Below are 22,016 nucleotides of genomic sequence, written 5' to 3' on the forward strand. Positions count from 1 at the left end.
CAGTGGCTGAGTGTCTGTTATTGGGATCACCTCCCCAATCAGCATCAGTATATGCAATTAAATCAAGAGAAGAAGAGGAAGATAAAAAAAGTCCTCGTGAAAGAGAGGACTTGATGTATCTGATAATACGCATGACTGCTCCCATATGAACAGAAGTAGGAGCATGTTGAAATTGACTTGCTGTATGAACAACATGTGCTATATCTGGTCTGGTAATGGATAGATAGGAAAGTGCCCCGACAAGCTGTCTGTAAGGAGTAGGGTCTGCAAGAAGTTCTCCATCATCAATCTTCATTTTAACATTAACAACTTCTGGAGTGTCAACTTTCTTATCATCAGTAATACCAGACCTGAAAACAATATCAAAAGCAAATTTAGTCTGAGATAATAAATATCCTCTAGGAGAATAAGCAACTTCAATGCCTAAAAAATATCTCAACAAGCCCAAATCAGTCATTTCAAAATGAGATTTAAGAAGTGTTTTGATTGTTTCAACTCCCTGTTTATCGCTTCCGGTGATGATCATATCATCCACATAGAGAAGAAGCACAATGATCCCTGCATCAGAATTCTTAATAAACAAAGCAGTGTCAGTTAAACAGAATTGAAAACCAATATCAATCATAACACGACTAAACCTATCATACCAAGCTTTTGGTGCTTGTTTAAGTCCATAAAGAGCTTTTTCTAAGCGAAGGACTTTACCCTTAGGAATACTTAGACCAGGAGGGGGTTCCATATATACTTTTTCAACTAGCTTTCCATTTAAAAAAGCATTTTTGACATCCATTTGAAAAATAGACCATTTTTTGATAGAAGCTAAGGCAATTAAGGTTCGGACAGTAGTCATACGAGCCACCGGAGCAAAAGTTTCTTCATAATCAATCCCATATTCTTGGGCATAACCTTTGGCTACTAAACGGGCTTTATATCTTTCAAGAGTACCATCACTCTTGGTTTTAATTTTATAAACCCATCGACATCCTATAGTTTTCTTCCCTGGAGGAAGATCTTGAATATTCCATGTAGAAGCCTTTTCAAGTGCATCTAATTCAACTTTCATGGCTTCTATACATTTGATATCATTTTTTGCTTGAAAATATGTGGATGGTTCTTCATATGAGTGAATTAATGCAATAACTGCCCTATATGTGGGTGAGAAAGACTCGTATGATACAAACTTTTCTGGAGGCCTCGAGATTCGGGATGATTGTCTAGTTGGAATGTTAGAATATTTCTCAAGTGCACATGGAGTATTAGACTCTTGTCGCCTGGAATATTGAATACTAGTATCTCTATGAACTTCTTCATTTTCAACATTAAGATCAATAATTCTTGGGTCATTATCAAAGTTACAATCAAGGTCATATTCATCAGATGTTGATGTTAGATCTAGCAAAAAGGAGTACTTAGTGACGTCTTTTAATTTTCTAAAATCAAAGAAGCTCTCCTTTTCAAGAAAGGAAACATTTCTAGACACATATAGTTTATTATTTTTGAAGTCAAAACATCTATAACCTTTCTGGTTTTCAGCATATCCTAAAAAGGCACAGGGAATCGCACGAGGGGAAAGTTTATCATTTTTGTCAGTAAATATGAAACATTTGCACCCAAATATTCTTAATCTAGAGTAGTCTGGAGAAATGTTCATAAGTTTTTCAATGGGAGTGATATTTTGTAACGAAGAAGATGGCATCCTATTAATGAGATAGGTGGCAGTTAAGGCAGCTTCTGCCCAAAAGTCTTTAGGGACTTGATTTGCTATTAATAAAGTTCTAGTGGTTTCTATAATATGGCGATGTTTTCGTTCTGCCAGTCCATTTTGTTGAGGTGTATAAGGACAAGATCTTTGATGTGTGATGCCATGCAATTTAAGATAATTTTGAAAATCTGTGGATAAAAACTCTCCCCCTGAATCTGTGCGAAAAATAGTAATATCATTTTGAAATTTGTTTTTAACCATATTATGAAAAGTTTGAAAGTATGAAAATACTTCAGACTTATGTTTGAGAAAGTACATCCACGTATGTCGGGAGAAATCATCGACAAAAATAACATAGTAAACAAATCCTCCTTTAGAAATTACTGGTGCAGGACCCTAAACATCCGAGTGTATTAATTCAAGTGGTCTTGAAGAGAAAAAGGTTCTGTTCTGAAATGGTAATCTTTTCATTTTGCCGAGAATACAATCTTTACAATCAAATGATTCAGAGTTACAAAATTTTTCTAGATTTGGAAAATGTTGGATTTTGGCTATATGTGGGTGACCAAGTCTCTTATGCCACAGTTCCAACTCTATTTTTTGAATATTATAACAAAAAGCTTTCTTCGGCATTTCTAAAAAATCCATGTAATAGAGTCCTCCTTCTCTATGGCCTTCCCCAATCAGCTTGCCTGACTGGCGATCCTGTACCCAACAACCATGAGAAGAAAAAGAAATATTACACCCATAATCAGAAATTTGAGATACAGATAAAAGATTTAAATTTAATTTGGGAACATGTCTAATTTCTGGAATAAAAAATTTTTTTGTTTTATAAATTTTTTCAAAATCTCCTATTCCTTCTATTTCAAGAGAAGTCCCATCAGCAGTAAAGACCTTTGACACGCTTGTTTTATTTTTAACACATTTGGATAGACTTTGATTATTTGGGGTCATATGAAAAGATGCACCAGAGTCAAGAAGCCAAGAAATTTTACCTAAATCAGAAAAAGATGAGGCTGCTGCGCCGGTTGAAGCTTCAGATGAGGAAGAGGCACCTTTGATGAGAGGCTGAAGGATCTCCATTAGTTGGGCCAGGGAAACTGGTGCATCCTGATCTTTAGGCTCCGATCCAGCAATTGCAGCTCTTTTTTCTCTCAGCTCCTTAAGTTTGGGACATTGTGGCCTGTAGTGTCCCGGTTCATGACAGTGATGACAAATAACTTTCTTCTTATCATAGTCACCATTTTGTCGGTTAAAGTGAGGAGGCCTATATGATCGAACATGATTCCCTGGTCTAGACACGGCTAAAACGGAATCATCTTCAATTTTTAAAGAACCTTTCCGGAGACGATTTTCTTCCATTGTTAACTCTTCAATAGTTTCAACAATAGAAGGAATTTTTTCCCGGTGAAGTAGGGCCGATTTAGTGGTTTCAAATTCCGGCCTTAATCCAGTGATAAACTGGTAAAAATGTTCAACATCGAGTTGTTTCTGACGAAGCTCGATGTCTTCGGCACAATGCCACTTTGGTTCTAAAAGGGAAAGTTCTTCCCAAAGTTCGGACAACCCATTGTAATATTCACGAATAGTTTTGTCTCCTTGTGTCATCATTCGAACTTTTTCTTGGAGGTTGCACACGTGTGCAATATCTTTAAGGGAATACATATTCTTAAGGTATTCCCATGCCTTATCGGCATGATCAAATTTGGCAAGACTTGAGCATTTTTTAATGTCAACGCTATTGATAAGCCATGACATTATCTTCGCATGAGATATTCTCCATTTTTTCCATTTCTTCTCGTATGAGGCAATAACCTTGATTTTCTCTTCTTCCGATAGAGGGACGTCTTTATCTCCCTCCTTTTTAGTAAGAGATAGCTTAGGTTCCGAATCGGAACCATCCACAATCCCCCATAAGCCTTTTCCCCATATATGGTGCTTCATGATTGAAGCCCATGTTACATAGTTCGTATCGCTTAGTTTCATAGGCATGATGGTGACTTTATCATTGTCATCCATCGATTACAAGGAGAGAAAGAATAGGGATAGAAGAGAAACAAGAAGGAAAATGAGAAAGAAAGAAAAAAAAAAAAACAATACAACAAGATGTGAAATCTTCTCCAATGAAGTGATAAAATACTTCTCTTCAAGTGGCGAACACTTTTGCAAACGGGCACGGAAACCGAGGCAGCTTTTCCTCAAGATTTAGTACTTCCGCGGCTCTGATACCATGAAATGAAATGGGGATCTTCGAAACACGAGCTTTGATTAACAAGAGCAAGTGTCAAGAATGACACTAAAGCATAACCCTTAAAAAGGGTATAACTGGAAACAAAATAAAAATAAAAATGTATTCTTTATTGATATGAAAAACCAATTGCTTAAGAAGCATTGGAGTGAAATACAAGAGGGGCTGCACCCCTTTATATACACAGCTGAAAGAGGACTCAATAGAGCTGTTGGGCACAGTCCAACAGCTCTATTTAGAGCTGTTGGAATGTGTCAGTCCAACAGCTCTATTAAGAGTTGTTGGACTGTGTCAGTCCAACAGCTCTATTGCTAGTCAAGTCTGGACAGGACTTGACTAGCAACAGTCATTCTAGTTCAAACTGAACTAGATGACATAAAGACAAAAAATAAAAATAAAGGAAAAAAAATACAGAAAAGAAAGAAATTAAAAATGTATTTATATATATATATATAATAATATAATATTATTATATATACATATATGTACAGTTTTACATTTTAACAGACAACCGACATCACATCATATTTGATACATGAACTCGAATTTGATAACCAACAAAATGACTGAAAAATCAGATTTGCTATCAGTCCACGACTAAACAAAGAATCAGATTTGTAATCAGTCGACAAGACATGCATATACAATTCTAATAACAGTCAAGATAACAACATAGGTTTATATTTGATGACAGTGAACATAATAGCATCAAAACAGTGTATAATCAGTCTTATAACAGTCAATACAGTAACAGGGAAACAAATTTTTATAACAGTTCACCGAAATAACATGTACGCAATTTGGCAGACCGTTATCAAATTTACATTATCAGTTTTGATAACACTTGTAATCAAATCGGCAAACCATCATCACATATACAAGTTCATACTGTATTGACTGTTAACAGTTCACTGAAATATACAAGTCTGATCAGATTTATACTAAAAAAGAGTCAGCAAATCTGATTAGATTTGCACACAAAGATCATACTGCAAGTCTGATCAGATTTGTAGTCAAAGAGAGTTGGCAAATCTGACCAGATTTGCACACAAAGATCATACTTCAAGTCTGATCAAATTTGTGCTAAAAAAGAGTTGGCAAATCTGATCAGGTTTGCACACAAAGATCATACTGCAAGTCTGATAAGATTTGTGCTAAAAAAAATCGGCAAATCTGACTAGATTTGCACACGAAAGTCATACTGCAAGTCTGATTAGATTTGTGCTAAAAAAGAGTCGGCAAATCTGATCAGATTTGCACACAAAGATCAGCAAATTCTGAAATCCAGAAATAATTCCAGCAGCATGAAATAATCAAAACAATTTTAACATAGTAAAACGTGATCAACCACCATCAGAAATTTCGAATATGTGTGTAACTCAACATATTTGATTCGAACATGCCAAAATGCATATGGATCCAATTTTAATAAATCATCCATCCCGAATTCAATATATATCTATATCTATATATATATGTGTGTGTGTGTGTGTGTGTGTGTGTGTGTGTGTGCATGTATAATCATGTGCATAACAGGAAAATCGTTAACCCATGCCCTCATCAATTGAAGAAAATCTACATCTATCACAAACATCGGTATTTTCAGGATTTGGTACTTCAAAAAAATAAAAAATCTTAGGAAATAATCATATATATATATACACGTATATATACATGAAATCATCACTTTATATACATATATATTCTTTGAATCCGATTTTCCTTTTTTCCATCTAAACTTACGCAAGAACCAAATTTAAAACTACTTCTCCCTGTACGAATCTAGAGTGAAACCCGTACCTTAATTCGATTGTTAAAAAGATTGAAAATCGATAGTTGATCGATGAGAAAGATGGATTTCTCCCTCTCCTTCCTCTTCTTCTTCATTTCTTTCTTTCTTTCTTTCTTTTCTCCCTCTCTAACTCTCTCCCTTTCTCTCTAGAATCACGATTCTAGGGAGAGGGGGAGTCCAACCCCTTCTTATATTGTTTCTAGATTTTTTTTTCTTTATTATCCTCTCTTTTTATTATTTTTTATCTCTTTGTTTTTCTTTATTTTATTTTTTAATTATCTTCTTATCTAGAGGGTGACGTCCCCTCTAGATGGCTCTCTAATAGAGAGTAGAGTTCTACCAAAGTTAGAACTCTACCTCTCTACATTACTCATTATTATTATTAATTGTCTTATTTTATTATATACAACAACAACAACAACAACAACAACAACAACAACAACTACGCCTTCATCCCAAAACAATTGGGGTCGGCGATATGAACCAACAAAGAAAATCATTCTAGGTCTTCCACATGAATCCTTCTCCTCCAATCATTTCGATCCAATGCCATGTCCTTGGTGAGGTTCAAAGCATTCATATCCTTTGCTATCATCTCCATCCAAGTCTTCCTAGGCCTACTCCGACCTCTTTTAACTAATATATTTTCCCATTTCTCCATCTTTCTAACTGGAGCATCATTAGGCCTTCGCCGAATATGTCCAAACCACCGTAAATGATTCTCTCTCATCTTATTTTATTATATATATATAATTTTTAATATTATATTCTAAGAATATTCAGTGTCCCCTCCCCTCTGGAAGTCTTCCCATGGTAGAGTTCTACTCCAGGTAGGATTGTACCTATCCAATTTAACTTTTAAATTGTTTTTAAAGTTTTAAATTGACCATATTTGGATTTTGAATCCAAATCCATATGGATCCTACCTGGACTAGATCTTAGTTAATATGGGTCCTGAACTGGTTTTAGATCCATATCAACTTTAATCAAACAGAGCGGATCCAGTTCGATCCAATCAAGAAAAAGGTAAAAATAGAGGCAAGTCATTTTTGAATAACACGATTTTCGGGCGAACCGTAACTCGATTTTGAAGAACAAAGCACCAACGTTCTCAGGATTACGAGACACATCTAACGATATACATACCTAATTTTTATCTCCAAATTTTGCCTGAATTTAACCTGAATTTCGCTCAATTTTTTGCTTGAATTTAAAGGTTAAAAATAAAAAATAAAAAATTTCTCAAATAATAATTGTCTCATTTAGGTCTTGTCAGTGGGCTCTGGGCCACGCCCAGACCCAACTAACGTCATCTATATTTAAAGATATTTTCTCACAATTTATCATTTTCATTTAATACTTAGTTAAAAATTCATAATTTTCAAAATTAAAAATCTTGAAAAAACACACTATATTACATATGTACCGTCTGAATTTCAGATTGCAGACTTCTTCACTAAAGCACTTCCCTTACCGCAATTTCTTTTTCTCCTTAACAAACTTTCAATGATCTTACTGCAACTTGAGGGAAAGTGTTAAAATGTGACTATATATATTATATATATCTGGGGTATTTTGGTCATTTACCCTGTTTTAATAGGGGCAGTCTAGTAGAGACTGATTTGTAATTCTTGTTTCTTTTTATTTTGTGTTTTTCTGATTTTTTTGTTTTGTGACTGTTACAGTCAATATCACTGTTGGAGGCAGTCCAACTGCTGGCTGGACTGCCTCCCTTTTGCTTTCTCTTGGCTCTATAAATAGAGCCATCCCTCTTGTTGTAATGCATGCTTTTTGCAAGCATACTTGAGATATTATAAAGACTACTTTTTATGTGATTTGTGTTTAGTGATTGTCTCCAACGTGAGATTGTATTTGGTGATTATCTCCATAGTGAGATTGTATTTTGACCCATTAGTGGTCCTTGTGTATTTGTGCTCTCTTGTAGCCCTTTAGTGGCATTCTATTGCTTTTGTTATTACTTCATTTCAATGTTCTCGTGTTTGTAACTATCAATTTTCTTGTGAAAAAATGTATCCTGTGGCATGTTTTTTGTTAAAGTCTGTACTTGAATATTCTTGTAAACTACTAAACATGTTTCTTGGCAACTTGAATTTGTGACTAGTCCATTTCATTTACGTGTTAATATTCAAATTTTTTTGTGTGTACCTAAAAATAGTTATACTGTTTGATGTTGTAAGGATTTAGTGTTCCATCTTATACTACAGAAAATTTAGTTTTGCTCTACTGATTTATTATATTAGGATGCTCTACAGTAGTGATAAGTTTATAATAATAAGTTTTTAGCTATCAAAATGAGTGCTTGGAGGGGTGTGTGTGTGTGTGTGTGTGTGAACTCTTTATTTTTCTGTATTTTACCTGGTTTTCTCCCTACCACCCCCACCCCAAATTACATCAATAGTTTGGTAATCCTTAAAAGCTTTTTCATTTGTTGCATTGTCAGGCTTGGGAGAATGCAATGAGATTTGCTATAAAGATCCAGTTTTAAAGGACCATCAATGGAGTGCTTACATTGATCGGTCTCCAGGAGCAGAAAATTATTCAGCGGTTCCTTTCTTTGCCCTCCTTTATACAACCAGCGATCAGATTCAGATTTATTTGCTATCTGAAATTTGTAGCACCAATATGTCATGAAAATATTAGTCTACATTCGCTCATCAAATTGCTGAAGTTTATCAAAACTTATGAGACACCTGATTGATCCATGAAAATGTTTGGTGAGGTAAACAACTCTGTTAGATTATTTAAGAAAGACTGTAAGCATAGGGAAAATAGAAACTCTAGAGGGATCCTTAGGAAGAAGGCTGCCACATCATTTTTGAAACAAATTCTGTGAGTGACTTGTATTTCTGACCATGTCAATGTGAGCTTTTTTAAACTTACCTGGTTGGGATTATAAGCAACTGACAATGTGACTCCATATTCAAATGCTCGCCGCTGTTGAATAGTGTAATATAATAGTATCTTGTGTATCACTAACTATTTGTGCTATCCCACTTGAGTGTAAATGTGCATGTCTTTATTCTTTGGGGGTATTGATGTAATCTGTCAATAGGTTATAGTAGACTGTTTTTGTCATTTAGTGGAATGGGGGGGTTGACCTCTTTATGTTGTGTCTTTCAGTTTTGAAGCTAATGCATCTTCTTCATTCCTTTCTTTGTTTCTCTCTCTCTCTCTCTCATCTTCTTCCTCTTAGTATGAAACTCTGAAGTGGTATCAGAGCCCTGAAGAAGGAGATTAGTGAGTGCTGGTGAAGGTGAAGGAGGCTCCATTCTGGTTCTCACGGAAGCTTGTGCAGGAGGGTGCTGATGTCAGCACCATCAGTACTGTAGTTCTTGATTTTAGGAGTTCATAGAATCAAGAATCACCATCATTGGTGCACTTTGGGATTTTTGTGAGATTTTACAAGTATTTTTTTCTGGATGTTCCTATGTCGACTGTTTTGGATTTTTTAGCATAACGATCATCTCAGAGGTTTTTAGTCTCTGTGTTTGGACTCTTTGGCATCGTTTTTGACTGGGACATGCCTTGGATGTAGTTGGGCTTCAATACTTTTGATGTTGGGTGACATTTATCGATTCATATGGAAGTTTCTCACTATCGATAGCCTATTATTTATGTACTAGGCACATCGATTTTGGTTTTGCGCATATATTTTGTTTGCAGTCCTTTGAAATCTGTTAGATATCACTGCTGTTGTATGCAAGAGGTGGTTACTGTGCTGAACATGTGCTTCATGTGATTTGGTACATGTAGTGGAAATTTTGGAGCTGCTATCATAGGGTATTTTGGTTGTGTGCTAAAGTGATCTCTTGGCCTGTATGAATGCTTCTATTTGCTAGATTGGCTGGTTTATTGTTATTTTTAGCATCTATATTGGTGGATTTCAATATCAGTTTAGTCTTGTTGAGTGATTGTCATATGGCAGTGTGGTAGTTTGGAGGTGCTGTTGCATACTGCTGTGAATAACACATTATTTGGCTGGTGTTGTGCTATTTTGGAGTGTGTTCTGCTTGTTTGTGTTTGTGTGGAGGATTATTGAATATTGTAGTTGGGGGTTGTGTGAGGAATGGAGAAAGAAGGAATTCAAATTGTTTCGGTGAAGTTGGACCGGACAACCTATGTTTATTGGGCTGATTTCATGACAGCCGTAATTGTTAGAAAGGGGGCTGAGTGGCTATTTGCATGGGACCAAAATCAAACCGAAGCCTACAGATGCCGATTGTGAGAAACTATTGGAAGAATGAATAGTAAATAATGCATGAGTGAATGCTTAGATATTAGGTTCGGTAGAACAGTGGATATAGCTATAAGCCTCTCAAAATTTCAGGAGGCCAAAGAAGCATGGACATATCTCAAACAAGTTTACAAGCAAGAGAATCGGGTTAGGCAATACCAGCTCACTCAAGAATTGAGGGGGTACGAGTCAAGGAAACAAGTCAGTTGACGAATTTTATTCTTACATGCAAAGAATTTGGGATGCATTTGCACTCACAGAGGGCCAAACCAAATGCAAAAAGTGTGCAAAGTGTCAGAAGTGCACTTCATGCCAAACTTGTCTAGGGCTTCTTGATCAACACAAGGAAACAACCTATGTTACCGGGACACTGCAAAACAGGCCACGTACCCATGTCGACACGGCTCGACACGCATACGGGTGTCGGGTGCGGCACGGGTACGTGGGACTGTGGGTTGGGTCGGGTAAGGTTTTCGTCTATGGGAAAGAGGAAAGAATGAGAGAGATAGAGAGAGAGCCTGTTTGAATGTTGATTTGGCTGAGAGTCTCTCAATCTGCACCTTCTTCTTTGCCGTCATCTTCATCTTCTCCTTGTTCTCCTTCGTGGAGAGAGAGAGGATGTTACGACGTACCCCTCTCCCCTTATATAAAAACTTTTCATTCCCCCTCCTTTTTTTGAAAATTACACATATAGACCTTGTTTTTAAAATTTTCATTCCCCTCCCCTTTTTTTTGAAAATTACACGTATGTCATGGTCATTTAATTTTTGAAATATCTATTTAATTTTTAATATAGACCTTAATATTGATCCATATATGATCCAGACCCAAACCTTATATATATATATATATATATATATAGCCTTGTCCCCGTACCTCATTTTTTGGAATTGTTGTGTCGTATCGTTCGTACTCGTACCTGCACCCCTACACGTACCCAGGTGACATATGAAACAATTAGGATTATTGACTTTCTTATGTCTCTTCAACCAGAGTTTGACGGGGTGAGTGTCATACTGCATCGTCCACTTTTTTTCTCGGTTACCAATGTCGTAACTGAATATTGCAGAAGAGACTAAATAAGGTCTCTTAAAACCTATTCATTCAGTGACAGGGTTATTGCAGTCCCTGGCAGATTTAGTGGTAGAGGTGGTGGAAGAGCTGGAGGAAGAGGTGACCTAAGCTCTATTCAGTGTCACTATTTTAAGGGCTTTGGCTACATGAAAAGCTCTTGCCCAACTCTCAAGAAAAAGCTAGGTGGAACTTATGTAGTTTTTTATGATGGGGGCAAAGGTGGATACGTATATTATGTTATTTTTGTGGATGACTATTCTCGTTATACATGAATCTACTTTCTTAGGCACAAAAATGAAGTATTTGAAAACTCTAAAAATTTTCACAAATTGGTTACAAATCTGTTCAAAACAAATATATCTATCTTTTATTCTGATTCACGGGGAGAATACTGTTAAAATATATGTATATAGTCATATATATATATATATATATATATATATATATATATATATATATATATATATATATATATATATATATACTAAAATACCCGATAGGGGTATTTTGGTTATTTCACTAAATATTGTATTTTTTCTTAGGATTTTCCTTTTGCTATTTTCTGTTTTTGTCTTTTTTATTTTTTGTTTTTTGTAATTCAACTGGGACCATTGGGGGCCCCACACTAATAGATGTTGGGGGCCCAACGGCTATAGTGGGAGCCCCAATGCCCCCCCCCCCCCCCCTCTCAATGGCTCTCTGCTTGTATAAATAGAGGGCTCTCCCTCTAATATGTATAGTGTTCTAAGACTCTTTTTTTCTCAATAAAGTTCCTATTTTGCCTTTTGGCATTTACCCCTTAGTGGGTTTTGTGTATTGTGCACATTATGTGCTTGTGTGTTTTGGTTTTTCATTGAACCACTTTTGTGATATTTCTTGTACCTTGTATTTCCGCAATTCTCATTACATGGTATCAGAGTCATTGGGGCTCCTTGTAATCTTGGAAGTTATTTAAACTCTCTCTCTCTCTTACTCTTCCTCTTCATCATGGAGCACGACTCAAGAGTAGAGCTCGCCTTCAAACTCAATGGATCGAACTACTTAATGTGGACGTCCGCTATGGAGAATCATCTTCGTGGAAAAAAGCTATGGGGCTTCGTGATGGAGACTACTTTTGAACCAACATTGAAGCTCACCAAGATCGAAGGTGGCGTTGAAAAGGCTCTTGATGGTGAGGATCAGATTAAAGCTATTAATGAGCATCAATCAAAGGTAGAGGATTGGGAAAGTAACCATGCCAAAATTTTGGCGTGGTTTATGAACAATGTTGACATTAAAATTTGTGCCAACATTGCTAAGTTTAGAAGAACCAATGTAGCTTGGTTCTTCCTTATGGGTATGTATACCCAAAAAGATTTAGCTAGACAATTTTTTTTTTGTCAAGAAAATATTAGATCTACTAAACAAGGGGACATGAATGTCCGAGATTATTTTAGTGTCTTATCTCCCCTTTGGGATGAACTTGCTCTTCTAGAACCCAAGTGGGTGGCTCTGGAAGATATTGAAATGAGAAGAGAACAAATTGAAAATGAACATTTCTTTCAATTTCTTCACGATCTTAGACTGGAATATGAACAAGTGAGGGCATCTCTTCTTCATAGAAGCAAGGCCTTACCTATTGAAGATTTTCTTGCCGAAGTATGCCAAGAAGAAACTCGTCTTGGCATGACTTGTAAAAATGATGAAGTCTTGGCTGTGACTAGGCCGGGATCCAATGTTAAAACATATAGGCCTCCTCACTTTGCTAAAACTAATGGATTTAGAAAGGGTATTATTTGCCACTATTGTAACAAACTGAGACATATTAAACCAGTTTGTCCTAAGCTAAAGGGAAAAGATGGCTTCGTTTGGTGAAAATATTTCAAAGAAAGAAGAGGGAAACAACAATGGAGGAGACATTAAAAAAACTCTTACTCAAATTTTGGAGGCACTCCAACATCTCTTCAAGACTTCCTCAACTTTGGGTGCTGCCATAGCATCTTCATCATTTCCTTCAGGTATGTAGATACTAGACTCAGGTACTTCTTTTCATATGACACCACGTAAAAACATTCTTTCTAATATCTATTCCAACCCTACATCATCTTTTGTTTCGACGGCCGATGGGACTTCTTTAAAAGTTGAAAACATTGGAACACTTGATTTAAAATATTCTCAAGAGTTTTTTGTTTTAAAAACAAGGGTTGTTCCAAAAATCAATTTAAACTTATTTTCAGTCTCTCAAATTACCGATCATAGCTGCAAAGTCTCTTTCTCACCTAAAGATTGCTTCATGCAGGATCTCAAGTCAGGGAAACTGATTGGGCAAGGCCATAGGAGGGGTTATTTATATTTTATGGATTTTTTGACACTACCATCCAAGTCATTTTGTAATTTTGTAAATGTCAAAAGTATTGATGTTTGGCATAAGAGACTTGAACACCCAAATTTTGCTAAGATGTCTCTTTTCTCCTTTTCGGGAAACACTTGTAAAGAAAAAACCATAATTTGTAAAGATTGCATACTTGTTAAATCAAAAACTATTCCATTTCCTCAAAGAATTTTTTTCTCTACACGACCATTTGAATTAGTACATTCCGATGTGTGGGGTCCATCACCAGTCATATTTAAAGGAGTTTTTTCATACTATGTAGTTTTTGTGGATGATTTCACTAGATATTCATGGATATATTTTTTAAATAGAAAATCAGAAGTATTTTTCTATTTTAAAGAGTTTCATGCAATGGTTAAAAATCAATTTTTAAGTAATCTATCTATTCTAAGATCGGATTCAAGGGGCGAATATATGTCAAATGAATTTTATCTTATTTACGACAAAACAGGATTTGTCATCAAAGGTCTTGTCCCAACATTCCGCAATAAAATGGGCTTGCGGAAAGAAAACATAGACATATAATAGAGACAACTAGAACTCTTATAATTTTCAAAAACATTCCAAAATCATTTTGGGCCGAAGCCGTTTTGACTTCAACGTACCTAATTAATAGAACACCTTCATCATCTTTAAACAATTTCTCTCCTTTTGAGAAACTTTTCAACATGACTCCCGACTACAAGAGATTAAGAATTTTTGGTTGTAAATGTTTTGTTCTTAGTTTCTTACTCACAAGAATGATAAACTTTCTCCAAAGGCTATTGAATGTGTCTTCTTGATATATGGTGAAAAACAAAAGGGATACCGATGTTTTGACGTATCAAATAACAAACTTTATATTTCAAAAGATGTTACTTTTCTTGAAGAAGAAAATGGTTTTATAAATAATGATCTAAAAGAAAATGTTGATTATTCTTTCCTATTTGATTTATTACTCCGAGAAGACAAATCTAATTCTATTGAGACCCTTGAGTCTCTCAATGATGATTATAATGTAAATCTTTTAACAATGAAGGAAATGATTTACATAAAAATATGGATGAACATGTAAGAAATAAGTTTATGCTAGAAGTGAAAGCAATCATCCATGTGCATTTGACAAATTTTCCCAAAATACCCCTATGGAAGAATCTTCACTAAGAAGATTAAATTGTATTTCTAAAGTACCAAATAAATTTGTTTCTTATGAATCTTTTTCACCAAATTTTAGAGCTTGTTTAATAGCTCGTCACTCCTATGAACCATCTCACTATAATGATGCCAAACAATATGCTCATTGGAATGAAGCAATGGAACATGAACTTAATGCTCTTAAGAAAGCTCAAACTTGAGAAATTGTTGTTCCCTCGCAAGGAAAGAAACCCATAGGTTGTAGATGGGTTTTTAAATTAAAATCCAAAAGTGATAGTTTTTTAGAAAGATATAAGGCTAGATTGGTAGCCAAAGGATATGCTCAAGAGTATGGGGTAGATTATGATGAGACGTTTGCCCCGATCGCTCGAATGACTAGTGTTCGAGCCCTTATTGCAATTGCATCTATTAAGAAATGACCCATCTATCAACTTGATGTTAAAAATGTCTTTTTAAATGGAGATCTTGGTGAAGAAGTTTATATGGATCCTCCTCTTGACATAAATTTAAATGGAAAAATTTTGAAATTAAAAAAGACATTATATGGTCTTAAACAAGCTCCTAAAGCTTCGTATGATAAATTTAGTAATGTATTAATTAAATTGGGTTTTGTCTCTTGCTATACTGACACTGTTCTTTTTGTTTAGAAAACAAGTGATTCTATTATAATTCTCCTTCTTTATGTTGATGATATGATCATCACGGGCAATGACAAAAAATGAGTAAATGACATTAAGTCTATGTTAAAGAAAACTTTTGATACGTCTGACTTGGTTTTTCTAAGATATTTTTTAGGTATTGAGGTGGCTTACTCACCTAGAGGATACATTCTTTCCAAAATGAAGCTGGTTGTAGACATTTGTGCTAAGTCGGGGATTTTAGATGAAAAGAAAGTAGAGACTCCTGAAGTTATAAATGTTAAATTAAGACTTGAAGATGGTGTTTTACTTGATGATCTTACTCCTTATCGACAATTAATTGGATCTCTTACTTATTTGTCCATCACTCGACCTGACATTGCTCATGCCGTTCATGCAACAAGCTAGTTTCAGCATGCTCTTACAATAATTCATATGACAGTTGTCAAGAGAATCGTGCGCTATATCAAGAACATTATCTCTAAAGGACTTTTTTTATCATCATCTTCATCTTTTGATTTAACTGCTTATATTGATGCTGATTGGGGTGGTAATCCCAATGATCGAATCTCAACTATTGGTTTTTACATTTTCTTAGGGATTTGCTTATTTTTTGGAGGTGCAAGAAGCAACAAAAAGTTTCCTTATCATCCACAGAAGCTGAATATTGTGCCACGACGACTACAAGCATGAAAATTGTATGGTTTCAAAATTTTCTCTGCGATATGGGGATCACCATCTCAACTCTCTCGAAGATGTGCTGTGACAACAAGAGTGCGATCTACATTACAAGCAATCATACTTTCCATGAGTGCACCAAGCATATCGAAATGGACTATCACTATGTTCGAGATGAATACCTCAAGGGAACCATCCCATTGCCTTATATCACATCCGAATATCAGTTGGCTGACTTCTTCACCAAAGCGCTTCCCACTCCTCTCCTTGTTTTCTATTTCTCCTTAACAAACTTTTGGTTTTTTCCGTATAAAATTTGAGGAGGGGTGTTAATATCTCTCTCTCTCTCTCTCTATATATATATATATATATATATACCAAAATACCCGATATAGGTATTTTGGTTATTTCACTAAATATTGTATTTTTTCTTAGGATTTTCCTTTTGCTATTTTCTGTTTGTCTTTTATTTTTTGTAATTCAGCTGGGTCCATTGGGGGGCCCATACTAATAGACGTTGGGGGTCCCCAACGGTCATTAATGTGACCGTTGGGGCTCCCCAACGTCTATGGTGGGAGCTCCAATGACCCCCTCTCAATGGCTCTCCTCTTGTATAAATAGAGGGCTCTCCCTCTAATATATATACAGTGTTCTAAGACTCTTTTTTTCTCAATAAAGTTCCTATTTTGCTTTTTGGCATTTACCCCTTAGTGGGTTTTGTGTGTTGTGCACATTATGTGCTTACGTGTTTTGGTTCTTCATTGAACTCCTTTTGTGATATTTCTTGTACCTTGTATTTCCGCAATTCTCATTACAAATACATGTCAAATGATTTCAAAAGTTACTTAGAAACCAATGGAATCTTACACCAAAGGTCATGTGCAAACACACTCCAACCAAATGGATTAGCCGAATGAAGACATGGGCATATAGTAGAAACAACAAGGACTTTGCTTCTCTAAAAGTATTCTAAAACATTTTTGGGTTGAGGCAAATCTTGAGTTTACCCTATAAATTGACTTCCATCGTCAAAACTCTAAAACGTAACTCCATATGAAAAACTTTTTTAAAATTTCTCTTGATTATTTTAGACTAAGAACCTTTAGCTGTAAGTGTTTTGTGTTAACCAACAAAAATGACAAGTTATCTCCAAGAGCCATCACCAGTGTATTTCTTGGGTATGGTGAGAGTCAAAAGGGATTTCAATGCTATGATCTTGAACATGATAAATTGTATGTTTCAAGAAATATTACCTTTTTAGAAAAAGAAAGTTTTTTTGATAAAAATGTGCTTAAGAGAAAATTTGAATATATATTTTTAGAGTTGGGATATTAGAAGAAAATCAAATTGATAATAATGAACCTCAAATGCATACTCAGTGTGGTGGACATTAGGATCACTCTCAAATTATTCAATATAAAAGAGGACAGGAGAACAACTTTCCTAATGCCTTAGAAAAATATTCCAACCTAGAGGCCCAAGAAACCAAAAATATTAGGCACTCTGAAAGACAACATAAAGAACCTGATAAATTTATGACATATGAGTCTTTTGCTCCTCAATACAAAGCCTGTGTAGCAAAAAATTTCTCTTACTTTGATCTGGTCTCATATAATCAAGCTAAAAACTATCTAGAATGACAAAATGCCATGTGTGAATAAATAAGATCATTAGAAAAATCTAAAACCTGAGAATTGATACCACCTGAGAAAAAATCAATAGGATGTAGATGGGTTTTCAAGGTTAAAACTATGAGTGATAGAACATTGGAAAGACATAAAGCCAGACTAGTAGCCAAAAGGTACTCATAAGAATATGAGATAGATTATGATGAGACTTTTGCCCCTGCCGCTAAAATGACTACTGTTAGAACACTTATAGTTGTGGCTTCTATTAGGAAATGACCTATCTACCAAATGGATGCCAAAAATGCATTTCTTAATGGAGAATTAAAAGAAGTGTATATGGATCCACCACTTGGGTATGATATTCTGAATGAAAAGGTTCTTTATCTTAAAAAGGCCTTGTATGGTCTCAAACAAGCACCAAAGGACTGATATGGTCGCTTTAGTTCTGTTATGACTAGGCTTGGATATTTTTCATGTTATACTAACACTACTTTATTTGTTAAGAAATCTGCTGCAGGTATTGTAATTTTGCTCCTTTATGTTGATGACATAATCATATAAGGAGGAGACAAACAAAGAGTAAATCATATTAAGCATGTACTCAAACAGAATTTTGAAATGACTGATCTAGGTTTTCTCAGATTTTTCGTGAGGATTCAAGTGACTTATTCTACCCGAGGATAATTGTTAACTCAATCTAAATTTGCTATTGAGATTATAGACAGGTCTGAACCAATTGACGAGAAGAGAGTGGATACACTTGAAGTTATCAACTCAAAGATGAAGGTTGATGATAAAACTCTATTGGACGATCCCACTCCATATCGACATATGATTGGTGCCTTGACGTACTTGACTATCACCATACCAGACATATCCCATGCAATATACACTGTTGGTCAATTTCAGCACTCTCTTACCTCCTGCTATGTGTATTATTAGATATTTAAAAAAATTTGTTAATCAAAGATTAGTATTGCCATCCTCCTCTCCTCTTGGATTAATTGCATATTCTGACTCTTGACTGGGGAGAAGATCCTAATGATCGATGCTCAACCACTGGTTTCTGTATTTTTGTAGGAGACTCACTGGTGTCCTGAAAATGTAAAAAGAAACCAAAAGGTATCTATCGTCCACAGAAGTCGAGTATCTTGCTGTGGCCACCACAATATCATAATTGTCTTGTTAAGAAGCTTACTAGAAGACATGAGAGTACCATCAACAACACCATCAGGATTATTCTATGACAACAAAAGTGCCATATGTCATGTTTGAATATGAGCTTGGAAACTTCTTAACTAAAGTTCTTCCTTCTCTTAGATTTCATTTTTTGTTAGGCAAACTTTTGGTGATCACACTGTAAGTTTGAGGGGGGGTGTCAATGTAATATATCAATATAATGAGGGTATTTTGATCTTTTACTTATGTAGGGGTATTTTGGTCATTGTACATGTCATTGTTCATTGTCTTATTTTCTATTTTTATTTTTTATTTATTATTGTAAATATAAAATAGGTCATGGGACTTATGGTAATTAGGCCATAGAGAAGTTGGGATTTCCCCAATGGCTATATGGTCCTCCTCTCTTGTATATATATAGGGATTGAAACCGCTGCTCTTTTTCATGCTTTTGCTTAGAGCATTTCTCAATACAATCCTATATTTTTTATGTGTTGTGTGCCCTTAAGTGGCTGATTTGTGTTTATGTAATTGACCCATAAGTGGTCATTGTGATTGTATATGTTCATAAATGACATTTAATCTTTTTGTATTCCGTTACAACTTGTTGATAGGAGTAACAAATTTGGGCAGACAGAAAAAAAAGGGAATGGCTAGCCAACCATTTTTCCGGCTGGTGGATGGCTGGAAAATGGTCGGCCATGTCAAAAATGAAAAAAAAATATGGTTGGGGCAATCCTAGGTCGGCCATTTCCCGGCCGGTGGCTGCCTGGAAAATGGCCGACAAGCCACCACCAAAACAAAAATACCAAGAAAAAAAGAAACAATCTTCGTCCGGAAAGTGGCTGGATTCACAGGTTGTATTGGGAGGTGGGGGATGGGAGAGAGAAAGAGTAAGAGTTGAGGGAGTTGGGCCTTATAAACCAGGTTGCATACCTTGGGGGCCCTTTTTTCGCTTATCCAAGTTTTGTTATGACATGGATGAAACCAAGTTTTGGTACGCCACCCAAACACACCAAAACTTGATTTTTAGGCACACAACCCAGCTTACACCCAAAACCCAGTTTTAAACTGGGTTTTGGGTGTCATCCAAGTGGTACCTTAAGAGTGTTGTACCCTGGCATTCCTCAGGCTAAGTTTCTATTATTGGATATGAAGAGAAAGCTATCTTGAGTGGTAAATGATGGCTATATATGGCAGAAAGCTATCTTGAGTGGTAAATGATGGCTATATGTGGCTATAAAAGATCCCCCCTGGCGTTTGGTTTTAAGAAATGAACTGGAAAACTTAACTCACATATTTGGTTCTCTTTCATTTCAAAGTTTTCTACTTCATGAGGTCTTCAATAAGATTTTCTCTTGGTCAATCCAAGGCAGAATCAAACTGAGGGATTTGAATATGATAAAACTGATCACATGCTTTTCTTTTTGCTTTCCAAGTAGCTCTTGATCTTGCTTCAGAGACACCTGTTTCCACAGAATTAGGAAAGAATGCATGCTCTTCATTTGCTTCCCATGTATGCACTTATTGTGATTCTCGTTTTAACTTGTTTTAAATCCACCCTTTCCTGCTTTGGCTTCTTATAAATTCACATGCACTCTAGTGACCATGTGTTCAGCTCTGCAACATAGGTGGAAGATTGAAGGGATGAGGTTGCAGTCGGCCACAATTTAGCAGTTTTTGGTACTGTTATTATTTAAAGGGGAGCCTGTTGGTAGTCAACTCAGAAATCACTGGAAGCTGTGTGGATTCTTTGGGGATTGACGACATGGAATTAGGTGGTGGTCTTGCATTATTGATGTTGTGATCCATGAGGAGATTCAGCTTGGAGGGCTTTCTTCTTTCCCTATGGAGTAATGGTTCCAGCTTGTTGCTGGTGGAGCAAGACCATATTTTCTGCGCATTCAACCTTCACCTGTCACTTCAGCATACATGCTGTTTGATCAGACCAGGGTTGATTTGTTAGAATTTAGATTCTTTCTGGTGTCTGAAGCAATCTTAATTCCAACCAAACCCTGAACTTGTTGCTGGATACCAAATTATTTTTGCTTTTTTGAACTTCTTTCTTTGACTATATTCTTCCAGGGAATGGATGAAATGAAGTCATAACAAAAGCAATAGAATGCCACTAAGGGCTACAAGAGAACACAGATACACAAGGACCATTAATGGGTCAAAATACAATCTCACTGTAGAGATAATCACCAAATACAATCTCACTTTGGACACAATCACATAAAAAATAGTCTTTATAATATCTTAAGTATGCTTGTAAAAAGCATGCATTACAACATGAGGGATGGCTCTATTTATAGAGCCAAGAGAAAGCAAAAGGGAGGCAGTCCAACTAGCAGTTGGACTGTTCCAACAGTCATATTGACTGTAACAGTCACAAAACAAAAAAAACAGAAAATACAAAATAAAAAGAAACAAGAATTACAAAACAGTCTACTAGATTGTCCCTATTATAATAGGATAAATTACCAAAATACCCCATGATATATATATATATATATATATATATATATATATATAGTCACATTTTAACACTCCCCCTCAAACTTGCAGTGAGATCACCAAAAGTTTGTTAAGGAGAAAAAAAATTGCGGTAAGGAAAGTGCTTTAGTGAAGAAGTCCGCAATATGAAATTCAAATGGTATATATGGCAAATCAATAGTCCCCTTCAAATGCTCTTCTCGAACATAGTGGCAATCCATCTTGATGTGCTTTGTTTGTTGATTTTAGATGTATGATTGCTTACAATATATATGACACTTTTGTTATCTCAACATAGTTTTGAAGATTTTGAGACATAAACTCTGATATCTTTAAGCAAAGACCTCAGCCACATGACCTCGGTTGTTGTTGTAGCCATCACCCTGTATTAAGCTTTCGTGGAGGACAATGATACCTTATGTTTTTTACATATCCAAGATATAAGAGAATCAACTAAGAACAAATAAAAACCAGTAGTTGAGTGTCGATTATTCGGATCTCCTCCCCAATTAGAGTTAGTATATACAATCAGATTTAATAATGAGGAAGAAGATAAGAAAATCCCTTTAGATATAATATTTTTAATGTATCGAATTATTCTCAACATAATACTCATGTAGACCGAAGGTCGCACATATTGAAATTGACTTGCAGTGTGCATCCGCAATATCTGGTCTAGTAATAGATAAATATGTTAGTGATCCAATAAGTTGTCTATATAGTGTTCTATCATCCAACAAGACCCCATTTTTAGTTCTCATTTTGGCATTGATCACTTCTTGAGTGTCAACATGCTTTTCATCTATGGTTCCTTGACG

At 35.6% G+C, this 22,016-nt stretch overlaps 1 protein-coding gene across 3 annotated transcripts in view; it reads left to right on the forward strand.

Annotated features, from left to right (window-relative positions):
• The window catches only part of LOC149818740 (uncharacterized), a 94,312-nt gene that overhangs the window by 41,911 nt on the left and 30,385 nt on the right, over positions 1–22,016 (forward strand). For all 3 annotated transcript variants that reach the window (XR_016427388.1, XM_089985688.1, XM_089985687.1), the window contains exon 3: positions 8,207–8,310. Coding sequence is in view for 2 of the 3 variants with exons in the window: in XM_089985688.1 (XP_089841814.1) it covers positions 8,207–8,310 (104 nt within the window). In the remaining variant the exon portion in view is untranslated. The remainder of the gene's footprint in view (positions 1–8,206; positions 8,311–22,016) is intronic.

This window comes from Nuphar pumila, chromosome 13 (genome assembly GCF_984573655.1).
Source record: "Nuphar pumila chromosome 13, dmNupPumi1.hap1.1, whole genome shotgun sequence".
NCBI classification, from domain to species: Eukaryota; Viridiplantae; Streptophyta; class Magnoliopsida; order Nymphaeales; family Nymphaeaceae; genus Nuphar; species Nuphar pumila.